The 15,489-nt window shown below is 42.9% G+C and overlaps 2 protein-coding genes across 22 annotated transcripts in view; both read right to left on the bottom strand.

The window, feature by feature from the left end:
- Positions 1–5,764, bottom strand: part of LOC111968621 (bridge-like lipid transfer protein family member 1) — a 143,185-nt gene extending 137,421 nt beyond the window's left edge. For 16 of the 18 annotated variants that reach the window (XM_023994323.2, XM_023994325.2, XM_023994327.2 and 13 more), the window contains exon 1: positions 5,623–5,758. Coding sequence is in view for 1 of the 18 variants with exons in the window: in XM_023994331.2 (XP_023850099.1) it covers positions 5,623–5,644 (22 nt within the window). In the remaining 17 variants the exon portion in view is untranslated. Of the gene's footprint in view, positions 1–5,622 lie in introns of all 18 variants that reach the window. The other 2 variants (XM_023994337.2, XM_023994331.2) reach the window with 2 other exon arrangements.
- A 3,294-nt stretch (positions 5,765–9,058) lies between these two features.
- Positions 9,059–15,489, bottom strand: LOC111968620 (guanine nucleotide exchange factor C9orf72-like). Of its 4 annotated transcripts, none has more exons than XM_023994318.2 (10): positions 15,380–15,489; positions 13,001–13,566; positions 12,685–12,780; positions 12,116–12,180; positions 11,147–11,219; positions 10,754–10,870; positions 10,224–10,456; positions 9,981–10,038; positions 9,751–9,860; positions 9,059–9,632 (listed from the first exon to the last, which is right to left on the bottom strand). In XM_023994318.2, the coding sequence occupies exons 2-10, from the start codon at positions 13,442–13,444 to the stop codon at positions 9,446–9,448; spliced, it is 1,383 nt and encodes a 460-aa protein (XP_023850086.1). In that variant the 5' UTR covers positions 13,445–13,566; positions 15,380–15,489; the 3' UTR covers positions 9,059–9,445. The 4 variants fall into 4 exon arrangements, with proteins under 4 accessions (XP_023850086.1, XP_023850090.1, XP_023850087.1 ...); XM_023994322.2 differs by lacking the exon at positions 15,380–15,489 and adding an exon at positions 15,213–15,332; XM_023994319.1 differs by lacking the exon at positions 15,380–15,489 and adding an exon at positions 15,100–15,206.

The raw sequence follows: 15,489 nt of genomic DNA, 5'->3' as shown, positions 1-15,489 counted from the left end.
TATACTGTACTCGATACCATCTACTGCATATTGCCTATGCCATTCGTTACCATCACTAATTCATATATCTTTATGTACATATCCTTTATCCCTTTACACTTGTGTGTATAAGGTAGTAGTTGTGGAATTGTTAGGTAAGTTACTCGTTGGTTATTACTGCATTGTCGGAACTAGAAGCACAAGCATTCGCAACACTCGCATTAACATCTGCTAACCATGTGTATGTGACAAATAAAATTTTAATTGACACAACAGTGGTCAAATTTTCTATAGGATTGAGGTGAGGGCATTGTGATGGTCACTCCAATACCTTGACTTGTTGTCCTTAAGCCATTTTGCCACAACTTGGAAGTATGCTTGGTGTCATTGTCCATTTGGAAGACCCATTTGCGACAAAGCTTTAACTTTGATGTCTTCAGATGTTGCTTCAATATATCCACATAATTTTCCTTCACATGACGCAATCTATACTGCTCAAAAAAATAAAGGGAACACTAAATAAACACATCCTAGATCTGAATGAATGAAATATTCTTATTAAATACTTTTTTCTTTACATAGTTGAATGTGCTGACAACAAAATCACATAAATTATCAATGGAAATCAAATTTATCAACCCATGGAGGTCTGGATTTGGAGTCACACTCAAAATTAAAGTGGAAAACCACACTACAGGCTGATCCAACTTTGATGTAATGTCCTTAAAACAAGTCAAAATGAGGCTCAGTAGTGTGTGTGGCCTCCACGTGCCTGTATGACCTCCCTACAACGCCTGGGCATGCTCCTGATGAGGTGCGGATGGTCTCCTGAGGGATCTCCTCCCCAGACCTGGACTAAAGCATCCGCCAACTCCTGGACAGTCTGTGGTGCAACGTGGCGTTGGTGGATGGAGCGAGACATGATGTCCCAGATGTGCTCAATTGGATTCAGGTCTGGGGAACGGGCGGGCCAGTCCATAGCATCAATGCCTTCCTCTTGCAGGAACTGCTGAAACAATCCAGCCACATGAGGTCTAGCATTGTCTTGCATTAGGAGGAACCAGGGCCAACCGCACCAGCATATGGTCTCACAAGGGGTCTGAGGATCTCATCTCGGTACCTAATGGCAGTCAGGCTACCTCTGGCGAGCCCATGGAGGGCTGTGCGGCCCCCAAAAAGAAATGACACCCCACACCATGACTGACCCACCGCCAAACCGGTCATGCTGGAGGATGTTGCAGGCAGCAGAACGTTCTCCACGGCGTCTCCAGACTCTGTCACGTCTGTCACATGTGCTCAGTGTGAAACCTGCTTTCATCTGTGAAGAGCACAGGGCGCCAGTGGCGAATTTGCCAATCTTGGTGTTCTCTGGCAAATGCCAAACGTCCTGCACGGTGTTGGGCTGTAAGCACAACCCCCACCTGTGGACGTCGGGTCCTCATACCACCCTCATGGAGTCTGTTTCTGACCGTTTGAGCAGACACATGCACATTTGTGGCCTGCTGGAGGTCATTTTGCAGGGCTCTGGCAGTGCTCCTCCTGCTCCTTCTTGCACAAAGGCGGAGGTAGCGGTCCTGCTGCTGGGTTGTTGCCCTACAAAGGCCTCCTCCACGTCTCCTGATGTACTGGCCTGTCTCCTGGTAGCGCCTCCATGCTCTGGACACTACGCTGACAGACACAGCAAACCTTCTTGCCACAGCTCGCATTGATGTGCCATCCTGGATGAGCTGCACTACCTGAGTGGGTTGTAGACTCCGTCTCATGCTACCACTAGAGTGAAAGCACCGCCAGCAATCAAAAGTGACCAAAACATCAGCCAGAAGCATAGGAACTCGAGAAGTGGTCTGTGGTCACCACCTGCAGAACCATAATTTCCACCTGTTGTCTATTCCATTTGCACAACAGCATGTGAAATTTATTGTCAATCAGTGTTGCTTCCTAAGTGGACAGTTTGATTTCACAGAAGTGTGATTGACTTGGAGTTACATTGTGTTGTTTAAGTGTGTCCCTTTATTTTTTTGAGCAGTGTATTTTGTGAAGTGCACCAGTCCCTCCTGCAGCAAAGCACCCCCACAACATGATGCTGCCACCCCCGTGCTTCACGGTTGGATGGTGTTCTTCGGCTTGCAAGCCTCCCCCTTTTTCCTCCAAACATAACGATGGTCATTATGGCCAAACAGTTCTATTTTTGTTTCATCAGACCAGAGGACATTTCTCCAAAAGACGATCTTTGTCCCCATCTGCAGTTGCAAACCATAGTCTGGCTTTTTATGGCGTTTTGGAGCAGTGGCTTCTTCCTTGCTGAGCGGCCTTTCAGGTTATGTCGATATAGGACTTGTTTTACTGTGATATAGATACTTTTGTACCTGTTCCCTCCAGCATCTTCACAAGGTCCTTTGCTGTTGTTCTGGGATTGATTTGCACTTTTCGCACCAAAGTATGTTCTAGAGGTTGACCGATAATCGGAATGGCCGATTTCAAGTTTTCATAACAATCGGTAATCGGCATTTTTGGGCACCGATCATGGCCGATTACTTTGCACTCCACGAGGAGACTGGGTGGCAGGCTGACTACCTGTTATGCGAGTGCAGCAAGAGCCAAGGTAAGGTGCTAGCTAGCATTAAACTTATCTTATAAAAAACAATCAATCTTAATATAATCACTAGTAACTACACATGGTTGATGATATTACTAGTTTATCTAGCTTGCCCTGTGTTGCATATATTCGATGCAGTGCCTGTTAATTTATCATTGAATCACAGCCTACATCGCCAAACGGGTGATTTAACTAGCGCATTCGTGAAAAAAGCACTGTCGTTGCACCAATGTGATCCTACCATAAACATCAACGCCTTTCTTAAAACAATACACAAGTATACATGTTTAAACCTGCATATTTAGTTAATATTGCCTGCTAAAAAACATTTATTTTAACTAAGGAAATTGTGTCACTTCTCTTGCGTTCTGTGCAACAGAGTCAGGGTATATGCAGCAGTTTGGGCCGCCTGGCTCATTGCGAACTGTGTGAAGACTATACTAAAAGTACCTATTAGAACATCCAATAGTCAAAGGTATATGAAATACAAATGGTATAGAGAGAAATAGTCCTATAATAACTACAACCTAAAACTTCTTACCTGGGAATATTGAAGACTCATGTTAAAAGGAACCACCAGCTTTCATATGTTCTCATGTTCTGAGCAAGGAACTTAAATGTTAGCTTTCTTACATGGCACATATTGCACTTTTACTTTCTTCTCCAACACTTTCTTTTTGCATTATTTAAACCAAATTGAACATGTTTCATCTGAGACTAAATTGATTTTATTGATGTATTATATTAAGTTAAAATACAAGTGTTCATTGTTCATTCAGTATTGTTGTAATTGTCATCAAATAATCTCAATATATATATAGATATTTTTTTTAATGGCCGATTAATCGGTATCAGCTTTTTTTTGTCCTCCAATAATCGGTATTGGCGTTGATCTCTAGGAGACAGAACGCGTCTCCTTCCTGAGCTGTATGACGGCTGTGTGGTCCCATGGTGTTTATACTTGCGTACTATTGTTTGTACAGATGAACATGGTACCTTCAGGTGTTTGGAAATTGCTACCAAGGATGAACCAGACATGTGGAGGTCTTTTTCTGAGGTCTTGGCCGATTTCTTTTGAATTTCCCATGATGTCAAGCAAAGAGGCACTGAGTTAGAAGGTAGGCCTTGAAATACATCCACAGGTACACCTCCAATTGACTCAAATTATGTCAATTAGCCTATCAGAAGCTTCTAAAGCCATTACATCATTTTCTGGAATTTTCCAAGTTGTTTAAAGGCAGTCAACTTAGTGTATGTAAACTTCTGACCACCTGGAATTGTGATACAGTGAATTATAAGTGAAATAATCTGTCTGTAAAGAATTGTTGGAAAAATGACTTATGTCATGAGCAAAGTAGATGTCCTAACCGACTTGCCAAAACTATAGTTTGCTAACAAGACATTTGTGGAGTGGTTGAAAAACAAGTTAATGACTCCAACCTAAATGTATGTAAACTTCCGACTTCAACTGTAATATCAACTCCTGCAGAATTATACATTTCTCGCAGTGAAATTAAACAAATGTTAATTTTGTCTCGGGAACACGAGTGGAGAAATAGGATTTCTTTCAGCATCTCTTGGGCGTGAATTGTGTTCTTTAACACTTATGCAAGCAGACAGTATTTCAACCTCGACTTTGAATTGTTCCAGTCTTGTGTTGGATAGTCAAAGCCAGCTAGCTAACATAGCATAGCTGTTTGAGCATGGTGTTTGAGTACACTAAACTAGCTAGCTGCATTTTCTAGCTAAGTAAGTGGAAGTAAAACAAATAGATGAAATATACCTCTCTCGGTGCTCCATTTTTGAAGAAATTAATTAGTTAACTGTTAAACTACTGTCTTTTTCTCTCTGAGTCAACTACTCAACACATTCATTGTATGCACTGTGCAGTGCTAGCTAGCTGTAGCTTGTGCTTTCAGTAGTAGATTATGTATCTGATTCTTTGATTGGGTGGACAACATGTCAGTTCATGCTGGAAGAGCTCTGATAGGTTGGAGGACGTCCTCTGGAATTTGTCATAATTACTGTGTAGCCGGAAGATGGTGAGAACCACGAGCCTCCTAGGTTTAGTATTGAAGTCAATGTACACAGAGGAGGACACAAGCTAGCTGTCTTCCGGCTAACCATGGTGCTATCCTACAGAGTGCTGTTGGGGACACTGTAGACATTCATTGCAAATCTGTGTGTTTTGATAAATTATTTGGTGACGTGAATAAATTTAGTATAGTTATCTAAAAGGATAGCTTTAATGTTTTACTATTTTTATGAAATTCACTGAGGAGCATGGTCCTCCCCTTCCTCCTCTAAAGAGCCTCTACTGCTTAAATCTTTCAAGGCAGGCTCAAAAATGTTGCAATGGTAAATTGGATGTTTGACAACAGCATAAGTGAAGCAACCATCATGACAAATAGTTTTGTCTGGCCAGATGAAATATACTGTGACGGTCATAAATGGGAGTATTTCTGTTTGTAAGTTAGCTAGCTAAGAGGCAAGCTGGCTTAGTTAGCCAGCTAGCTAACGTTATGTGGCTTTCAGAACAAGAGTGAACGACCTTGCACTCTCACGATTGCAATGAATACTGGCTGCTGTGCACATCCATGTTTGGGGGGGGGGGGGTCCCGAATCGATCGTATTCAACGACCAGGGGAGGGTCCCCGTTAATGATCAACATTTTGAAAACTACTTCAGTTAGTCAGTTAGCAAATTAGCTAGCTCGGTTTGTTTGCTGTGTGGGCACGAGCGCCAGTTTATACACTCGTACGCTAACAATTAATTTGAGATTTGGGGAATTCTGAGGTCATTAATGTATCTACATGTTATGAACAAAACACATGAATAGGGTCATTTCAAGTAAACCAACAGACACTTGCAACGCCATGTCTGCCTTGCAGCATCGTTGACAGCCACGGTTCCCCAAAGCTTCAGGTAAGCAAGCTAATGACGTTTGCTATCTAGACTAGTTAGCATGTTACAACAGCCAGGCCGCACCCAACGACTTGGTCTTTCTCCGTATAGAAAGTATAAGGGCAAAAACAGATAACACAAACCTTGATATACTTTGTATGGCATTCGATTTCATTTTGCTCCAATTGTTCGGGAGTTCTATCCTTTTGTTCATTTAGACATCCTTAGCGGCTCTCCAGAATATTTACATGGCATCTAGCCAGAGATATTACAGAAAGGAGGAGATAGGAATCTAATTGGGAAATGAATGGATGAACGTATAACCCAGCAGACTATCGACCAATCGCGATCACGTTGTTATGATCCGTCACGCAGATGCTAAGCAATCCCTTCTCAAAGTCAGGGTGAGTCGAGAAACGTGCTTATTTTACTGAAAAGTACGCAATTGTACGATTCCAATGCTATACAATATTACATACGGCAAGTTACTTATCTCACATCTTGGTAAATATTTGTAATGTTGTACTTCTTGTTAACGAAATTCATGCTACGGTTGGGTTTTTGAGCTAGCGCCCAGTTGACTCCCATTCACTCCTTGAAGGAGAGCTCTCCATGTCCCAGAATCGCCCAGAATGCACCGCACGGCCCATTGACGTAGCATGGGCAACGTACACAAATGGCGCTAATTTAGAATCCGTTAGTTTCCCATCTCCTCAAAAGTATCTCTGATCTAGCTAGTTTACTGTTTTTTTTGTCGCAAACACCACATGCAAAGTTCGACCAATGGGTAAATGGTGGTCGATGAATCAACCAATAGAAAGGAGTTTGTACATCCTACTTGAAGATAGGCATTTATTTCAGCGTATCAACTGTAATGTTGTATTATTATGCATGGACGCTACCTAATGCATTGGTTCTCTTTGTTTTTCGTAACGGGTCGCCAAATAACCTGTGGGAACTCCTTCCTATTCACGCATGTGATTGAGCTGCTTAATATCAAAGATGTTTACTGGCTTGCCTTTTGGCCGGACCTAGCAATCTTCCTATAGCAAGGTCCAGATAGGTATGTCCAGCCTGCTGGCCAGATAGCAAGGTTCGGCCGTCCAGAAAGCAAGGTCCGGTCAGCCAGATAGCTAAGTCAGACCTAGCTATCTGGCCGGACCTAGCTTTTTTATTTAACTAGTTTGTAAAGTGGTTGTTCCACTGGACATCATAAGGTGAATGCACCAACTTGTAAGTCGCTCTGGATAAGAGCGTCTGCTAAATGACTTAAATGTAAATGTAGGCAAGTCAGTTAAGAACAAATTCTTATTTACAATGACAGCCTAGCTATCTGGCCAGCCGGACCTATCTGGATCTAGCTGTCTGGCATTTGAGCTATAGACCAACTCCAGATGGCGTAGTAGCCCACTCCACCAGGGGTATGGTCTATTCGTGAGCACTGTTCAGATGGAGCTCCCTGGACTCTGTGTTGCTGCAAGTTGGTCAACACCCATGACTTTCATGAGGTACTACAGACCTAATGTTATGTCCACACCAGCAGTGGGGTCTGGGGTTCTGAGCATGGCACGCTCTCAACCCAGAAAAGTGAGCATGCCGAGAACCTTGTACATACTTATCAACCGTCAGTGAAATGGATGTTCTATACAGAGGCCTTCCACTCTTGGTGAAGCATCATGTTTTAAGTTCAAGCTTTCAGCTTCCGTGTGTACATAGTTGTATACCACAGTTGAAATTATGTTACCCTGTTAGGGACTCATCTGGACTAAGTTAAATGGTGAGTTTTCCCACTCTGTTGTCCGAACGACCTCTTTGGTACAGCCTCTTCCATAGGCTGTTTGGCAGCTGTTTGGCAACCTTTTTACAAAAATGAAAGAGAACGTTGGATTGCCTTGGTAAAAGCCGCGGAACTTGCAGAGCAAGGGGAACAACTACTTCAAGGTCTCAGAGCGAGTGACGTCACCGATTGAAACGCTATTAGCACGCAGCACCGCTAACTAGCTAGTCATTTCACATCGGTTACATGTATACATCTTTATCTCAATCACATCGCGTGACAGGAAGGAGTTCACATGACTTGTTTGGCGACCCGTTACTCTACTCAGACCCAAGGTAATCCAACGTTCTCTTTCATTTTCGTAAAAGGTTGCCAAACAGCCTATGGGAGAGGCTGTACCAAAGAGGTCGTTCAGACAACAGAATGAGGAAATTTCAAGGCACTTTCTGGAAGACTGTAGTAAATGTGTGTAAACTAATTGTAGTAAATATGCATACCATTTTGTATTGACATGTTTTTATCATCATGGATGCATTTACAAATGTTAGAGAATTATGCTGCATCAGCATGAAGGCCAGTGGGGTTAATAACATTATGGTTTCACTAGCATATACCATTAACCACCTCTAGTGGTGTGGAGGCTGTGCTTTGGCAAAGTGGGTGGGGTTATATCCTTCCTGTTTGGCCCTGTCTGGGAGTATCATCGGATGGGGCCAGTGTCTCCTGACCCCTCCTGTCTCAGCCTCCAGTATTTATGCTGCAGTAGTTTATGTGTCGGGGAGGCTAGGGTCAGTTTGTTATATCTGGAGTACTTCTCCTGTCTTATCCGGTGTGAATTTAAGTATGCTCTCTCTAATTCTTTCTCTCTCTGAGGACCTGAGCCCTAGGACCATGCCTCAGGACTACCTGGCATGATGACTCCTTGCTGTCCCTAGTCCACTTGGCCGTGCTGCTGCTCCAGTCTCAACTGTTCTGCCTGCGGCTATGGAACCCTGACCTGTTCACCGGACGTGCTACCTGTCCCAGACCTGCTGTTTTCAACTCTCTAGAGACAGCAGGAGCGGTAGAGATACTCTTAATGATTGGCTATGAAAAGCCAACTGACATTTACTCCTGAGGTGCTGACTTTCTGCACCCTCGACAACTACTGTGATTATTATTATTTGACCATGCTGGTCATTTATGAACATTTGAACATCTTGGCCATGTTCTGTTATAATCTCCACCCGGCACAGCCAGAAGAGGACTGGCCACCCCTCATAGCCTGGTTCCTCTCTAGGTTTCTTCCTAGGTTTTGGCCTTTCTAGGGAGTTTTTCCTAGCCACTGTGCTTCTACACCTGCATTGCTTGCTGTTTGGGGTTTTAGGATGGGTTTCTGTACAGCACTTTGAGATATCAGCTGATGTAAGAAGGGCTATATAAATAAATTTGATCTACCAAATGAAAGCTAGTGAGAAAATACTGTAAGTTAAGGCCACTGTGAGATGAGTCAAAGTTGCCACATGATAAAGCCTTACACACATTCCGATACATTTAGTATCATGTCAAAGGGTAATTATGATGACAAAATAATGTCAAGACATGATACCGATATGATATGGCCTGGTATATCACATTATACCTCAAATAAGGTACGCTAATAATTAATTCTATACACATGATGTACATTTCAAACTTACTTAAACAAACCTGTCTCTAGTCAACAATCAGCATGAATGCTCAGACATACAGTGCATACTGCAATACATGGTTCATAACCTGGACATGGCTGTTGTGGTCATTCAGTCAATAGATAGAGGAAGTCCAGATTGTTGTGCCATTATTGATATAAATGGTATCCAAACATTTATGTTTCACAAATAAAGTGGAGTCCCATCAAGGGCTTGTTGTACAACACAGACATGGAAGACACTAGACTCATGCTTTGAATAAAACAATGAATATTAGCAATAAAGGACAGCAGCACAAATCCAACTGAAGAAGTTTTTGGACTTTAAATTGACCTCTGAAATTTCAATATTCTGGTTGTCATACTGTATTTTTTTTTTCTTCACATTTTAACACTTCCACCCTCTTTAGTGGACAAAACATGTCACCTAGCAAAGGTAGCTTTTGGACAAGTCATATGTCAATTTCTTTCCCATTTCTTAAAAGCTGATAAAAACATTTCATGAGGATGAGAGTAAGAGTCAAAAGCTCATGAGCACATCTCGCTCCTGTACACTGGTGTAAAATTGCTTCCCAAATACAAAGGAGTGCAGTCCAGCCCTTTGCTTTTCAGCCAACGCCATGATGATATTCAGGTCACCTTCCACCATCAGGTCGAGGTCGGTCTTCAAGCTGCGCAAGGAGCGGAAAGGCTTCTTTCCCTTTTGCCTGTGGGTGGCGAATTCAAACTGTTATCAAAAGTTGTACTACATGGTGTGCTGCTGTGCTGTGGCAAAAGTCATATTAAAACCAATTACATCTGCTTCCATAGTGAGAGGTAACTCACGTCTCATCTTCAATGTATTTGAGTAGTACGAGCGCCTTCCTGTGAAGGATCAGCAAAAACTGCGCCAAGTAAGTACTTCGCAGATTGAGACCTGGCTTCAGCATGAACACCTGGGAACAAAACAGAATTAACTATTACAGTTGGCCGTGATAAGCCTTTAACGGCTGACAAATGACAAGAACATTTTTCGCACCACAAATATTGTTGCTTACTTTGTGCCGGTGTCTTACCTCATCTATAAATGACTTTACCAGGGTGTCTTTATGCATAACGTCCTGAAATACATTTCTGAGAAAAGAGTGGAGCTTTTAGTGGTCATAAAAAACAGAATAACATCCATATTTCTTTCATTAATGTAAACAAGACAAATACAAATTTGATACATTTCAAATAAATCAAGCAATGCGTTAGGCAGCAAAATAAACATGGCCAATTCCTATCTAATTGGAAGAACAGGAGAGAAGAGAGCATACAGGTCGGGGGTGAAGGACTCGGTGTGGATGCCAGTGTCGGGGGCGATGTTCTCTTCGCTGGCCGCCTTCCAGAGCGCGCTGAGCTCTGAGCGCATGTAGCGTCGCTGAATGTATGTGTGCTCGTGGCAGGGTGGCATCTGCTTCACCGTGTTGATGTCCACATCGATGTGCGTGGTCGGGTAGGGTGAGTACAGCACCTGGCGGAAGGGCAAGACAAAACTGCCCATGGAGTCCTGGGTGGGAGAAAGGAGTGGGAGAGTAATGAGGGGGATCACAATGCCAAAGTGGCAGTCTGTTGTAAAGGTATGAGCTTTTGTTCATTTTTTGAGGCCTTGGTTTGAATAAAGACTATTCATTTGCATTACATTTACATGCACTTACAATGGGATAATATCGATGTGAGTAAAACAAGGCTTTAATGTATCTCTCATTGAACCGAAGCTCATTATTAGTTTATTATTTGAAACAGGTGTGTTAGTGCTGGGCTGGCACATCCAGTAGGAAAACTGTAATTTAGAGTGGTGTGGTACCTTGAGGAGGCCTTGTACAAACAGTCCTGTGTCATACTTGAAAGTAGAGTCAGCTTTACAGTACCGAGAGCACTTCCTCTCAGCAGGGGTGAGGAAGAGGCACAGTGTGCGCACTATCTAGAGCGCAAGAAAACATATGAATATCAATGTGGAATACCTTTCAACAACATCCACATTTCCGAGAGGGAGAGAGGATTTGGAGATGTGTGTGAACCAGTAGTGGGATTTTGTATGCTGTAATATTTTAGATACACAATAACATATGCAGACACGTCTGTGTCTAGAACATTTATGTTGATACAGCTAGTGTGTGGATGAGTGTGAATACATATGCTGATACATCAGCCAGTGTATGCATGTGCTTAGCACAGAGTATTGGCAGCCTGTCAGTACCTTGTTGACTTTGTCTGGGTTGCTTCCGACCACCATGGAGCAGCCACAAGTTTGGAGATGAGAACTGACTGCCCTGAGAGACGGAGGCAAATTTAATTTGGTGTATTATTTATTAATGACAAGGATGAGGGATGGTCACTTGATATTAATTTAGTATAATGAGAACATGAGCAAGATTAAAATGTAATGAAATGTGTCCGTGTGTGTGTGTGGGCTTGTATTACTATCTTTGTGGGTACCAGAAATCCCCAAAAGTCCAGGGACATTTCCCAGATCCTCACGAATACACAGGCTATTTTAGGTTTGGGGGTTAGGTTAAGGGTTACATTCGGGTTAGGAGGTTTAGTGGTTAAGGATTTTGAATGGAAATAAATGTTAGGTCCCCACAAGGATAGTAAAAGATTTGCTGTGTGTCTGTCATTCAATATCGGCCTCTAAATGTCCAAATAAGAGGATTAATCAAATAAATCTCATGACACAAAAGTGTTTCCTGACTACTGCAAGAACACTCAAAAGCTGAGTAAATAAATTGTGACTTGCAGTGCATTTGTCATCTCCACAGGCAGCTAAGATAATTGTTTCGACAGATCTGTCAGGGGTGCATAACTGCACTCCACTGATAACTACGACCTAATCACAAATATAGTGTGCAAGGTAAGCAATGTGTACCCAATGGACCAACCCAGCTTGGACAAAAAAGGAGAGGAAAGGTGCTAAACTGAGGGAGAGTGAAACATTCTTCAACCCTGTGACTATCCCAGAAAATAAAACCACAGGAGCACTCAAAGTTGTTTCTTGATAGTGGGCAAGTAAGATTACGCATAATTTTTGGTTAAAATAATGGTTTTGGCCACTGCAAAAATACCAGGTAGACAACTCGCAAGCAGATGCTTCCAATTTTCATAATTACATTTCTATACAAGGTAGGCCTAGGACTGAATCCCAGACAAGTTTCCTAAAAGTGTTTACTTGTGCAGGAAATCTTCATGACAGCTGTCTCCGATGTCATCGTCATTTAGGATGGTGTCTTTGATCTAACACGGAGGGAACAAACACGGTTCTTGGTGAAATAATCATCGACACGAAGGACAAGATCTTTTTTTTCTTTTTTATACCTACTATAGCGAGACATACAGAAAATTAAAGTGGAATAGTGAGTTAGCAATTTGTCTCATTGATGAACATCAAAATGTTTATCAAAGCTTCAGTCGAGCCTCAGTGGTTAGCACTTTGAGCTTTCTTTTTTAACATAGATGAATGATGTGGAGGCTTTGAAGTTTTAGTTTCATTTTCAACGTTTTTTTGGGGGGGTGTAACGAAAGCCGTGTGACACTTAACAAATCAGTGAAACTAGTTCGATGTCATTCTTGGATGTAATAATGTGACAGTAGTGATAATAGTCTCCTTCTCGTGGAGGTAACTGTTTAAGAAAAGTTCCTACATAAATGGGTATGCAGAGTTCTACTGTAGTATTTGCAAAGTACTGTTTTGCATGATGAAAGTGTTGCCCAATGTGCATGATTGCTTCAGATACTCACGTCTATGTCCTCTGGGACACTGTGTGTCTTCATGGATGACAGCAGCTCCATGATGGGGACAATCTCTGATGACAGCACAGAAATGATGTTGTAGCCCTGTACGTCAATGACAAAAAAAGGCATGGCAGGCTTCATGATTCAGGTGTTAGTGCTGACTTACTTGATTTTAACCATTTCGCTCTTTGGAGAGCATAGATCATTCACGTGCTGGGTTAGAACAAGAACATACATTTCCCTAGGAATGGATTGAGAAACACTGCCTTAAGGGGATGGCCTAGTATGAGGCAGATTTGGAACATGGCATCTGAATACTTACCTTCTGCATCCAGATGCGTCCCTTGCGGATTATGTGTTTGAGCCTCTCCACACAGACCATGTGCAAGGGCAGGTAGAAGGCCAGCTCTGTCTGCGGCAGGATGATGGACAGGGCACAGGTGTTCTTGTCACCCTTCAGCTCGCCGTCGAAGATGAGCGAGATGATGATGACACCCTTCTCGGCTAGGACGAAGAACTTGACGTCTACGGCGCCGCACTCTGCGCTGCGCAGAATCTCCCCGTTCAGCGTGTGATTGGCCAGGAAGGTGACTTCGCCATCGCTCAGCAACAGTGGTTGCTCACACCTGGGAGCCCAGATGTGACACACCCGCGGGCCCAGGATGTTGTCCCAGTAGGCAAAGGTGGCAGCGAAGATAGGGCATTCTCCTTCAACAGTCACCTCTGTCTTAGCCACTGTGGGCGACTGAGGTGGGCCTGAAGACATTATACTGTAACTATTTACTGTTCCTGGGAGGGGGAGGTCAAGAAGAAGACTAGACAGGTGGAACGTAGTGTGACCAGGCCTAAGCCTGGTCGGTAGAAATATGCAGCTCTTTATTGTTCAACCTGTGTTATAGGAAGATAAAATAAACATGTTAGAATATAGTATCACCTATAATACTGCACTCTAGCACCTTCACAAATACAAATCAATCACCATCAAAAAACAACACTGTTTTGAAATCTATTTTGAAGGTTTAGGGTTACTGTCTACAGCGTTCAAGGTTAATGTTTTTCAGGGGTTTAATAAATGTGAAACATAAAAGACGAACTACACATCCTGACATGCCGCACGTCTGAATACATTCTTCTTCTATGAGGTTTAACGGCAGTTGGCATCCAATACATGTTGCATTACCGCCACCTACTAGACTGGAGTATAACTCCCTTGTACTTCACTGAATAAAAAATAAATAAAAAAAATACCCTACCATCTAACACTACACTCACTTAAATAAATACCATACTCCACTATTTAAATCTATTTAGTCCTACTTCAGGCCAACAGCCTGAAAGGATGGGACACCACCACTCAACACACCCTGTAACTCTGACATCAAGACTCGGACACACAAATACCTCTCTGCAGCTGCCACCACAACCTCTTATCTGCGACTTACGTTCCATCCTTGCAGTACAGTTGATAGCCATTGCTATAAATGCCAAAAAGCCAATCTTACTGATGCAAATATCACTTGTTGGTTCATCCCTCTGTACTGGTACAGATAGACTACTCACACTACTCCTCTCAGTATCCCTCCCCCTTGACCCATCTTCATCTACCTTCTTCACTGCCTCAGCATATGACAACTTCTGCATTACACTAACTTTGGAAACCTCAAACTGCCTATCTCGCACTGGACATTTCTGATCCCCAGCCACATGGGCACCCCTACAATTAACACAGACCACTACTTTCCCCCAATGCTTCACATTCCTTTGTCTTATGCCCTTCTGCACACCTAGGAATCTGCCTCCTACACACTGCTGCCACATGACCATAAGCTTGACACCTGTAACAACAATGTATTCGGCACAAAAGCTCGTACAGGATAACTTATATCCTAACATCAATTTGTAGGGCAAACAATGACTTATGTTTCACTGCCCACGCCACCCTGTCTTCGTCGCACCAAACGACGAGCATCACAAACACCGGGAATCTTCCCCTTCAGTTGGTCAGTATTCACTCCTTTCAATGGCGCCCTTTTCTTGAGAGCAAAACAATTCACATCTCTTGCCCCCATTCGTTTAACATGGAGCGCCTGGTCCCTCTGACCAGCAGAAACACAAAACAATTATCACAAGACCACTTCTGGTTACCCTCACCGATTCCACAGCACCCATGTCGGTTTTCACCCACCCTGAAATCACAAATGGATCAGCCAAAAGGCAAGAGTCAACCTTTTCCAAAAATGTCACTCCTACTGTCACAGACTCATCTTTATCCCGACCTTCGGTGCAAGCCTCGGACTCCGAGAACTTCACCACACCCTCATTCATTTACATTTCTCCTCCTGTCTTCAACTCACCCTGCTTACACTTTCTACCATTATTTTTTAACAAACCATCTCCCCTTTTTAACCGACTCAAGCTCACTCTCTTATCCCTTCTGCTCTTAGACCTCCTCTGCATCCTCATTTCCATCCATTCCACCTCCGTATTCCAAGTAGAAGTCTCCTTGTGATAATACTACACTTCTCCTGACATACATCTTCTTTTTCTTCTTCTTGCCTTGTCAAGGGACGCCATTTAACCGGCTGCCACAACCAGTATGAACCCCTCGGGATGTAGAGCTCAACAGCGCATCCCACTTGTAGCCATTTCGTCTGAATACATGTTCAATTATATCTACATTTGAAAGAGAGGAGTTACTCACCAAAGTCTCATCGTATTTCAATTGTAGCTCCCATGAAGAGCCACAGAAGGTTTAGCGTTGAAAAAAACAACATAATAATCACTTACTCATTTGTCAATACTACGTAATTT

This window comes from Salvelinus sp. IW2-2015, linkage group LG9, assembly GCF_002910315.2.
Source record: "Salvelinus sp. IW2-2015 linkage group LG9, ASM291031v2, whole genome shotgun sequence".
Lineage (NCBI taxonomy): Eukaryota > Metazoa > Chordata > Actinopteri > Salmoniformes > Salmonidae > Salvelinus > Salvelinus sp. IW2-2015.
The sequence above is the reverse complement of the archived record's forward strand: the minus strand, read 5'-3'. Positions and strand labels throughout refer to the sequence as shown.

Coding starts and splice junctions, on each gene's coding strand:
- LOC111968620 (XM_023994318.2), bottom strand. CDS start 13,444: ATGTCTTCAGGCCCACCTCAGTCGCCCACAGTGGCTAAGACAGAGGTG. Junction 12,181..12,684: donor GTGTCCCAGAGGACATAGAC/GTGAGTATCTGA, acceptor CCTCCGTGTTAG/ATCAAAGACACCATCCTAAA. Junction 10,039..10,223: donor GAGTCCTTCACCCCCGACCT/GTATGCTCTCTT, acceptor CTCTTTTCTCAG/AAATGTATTTCAGGACGTTA.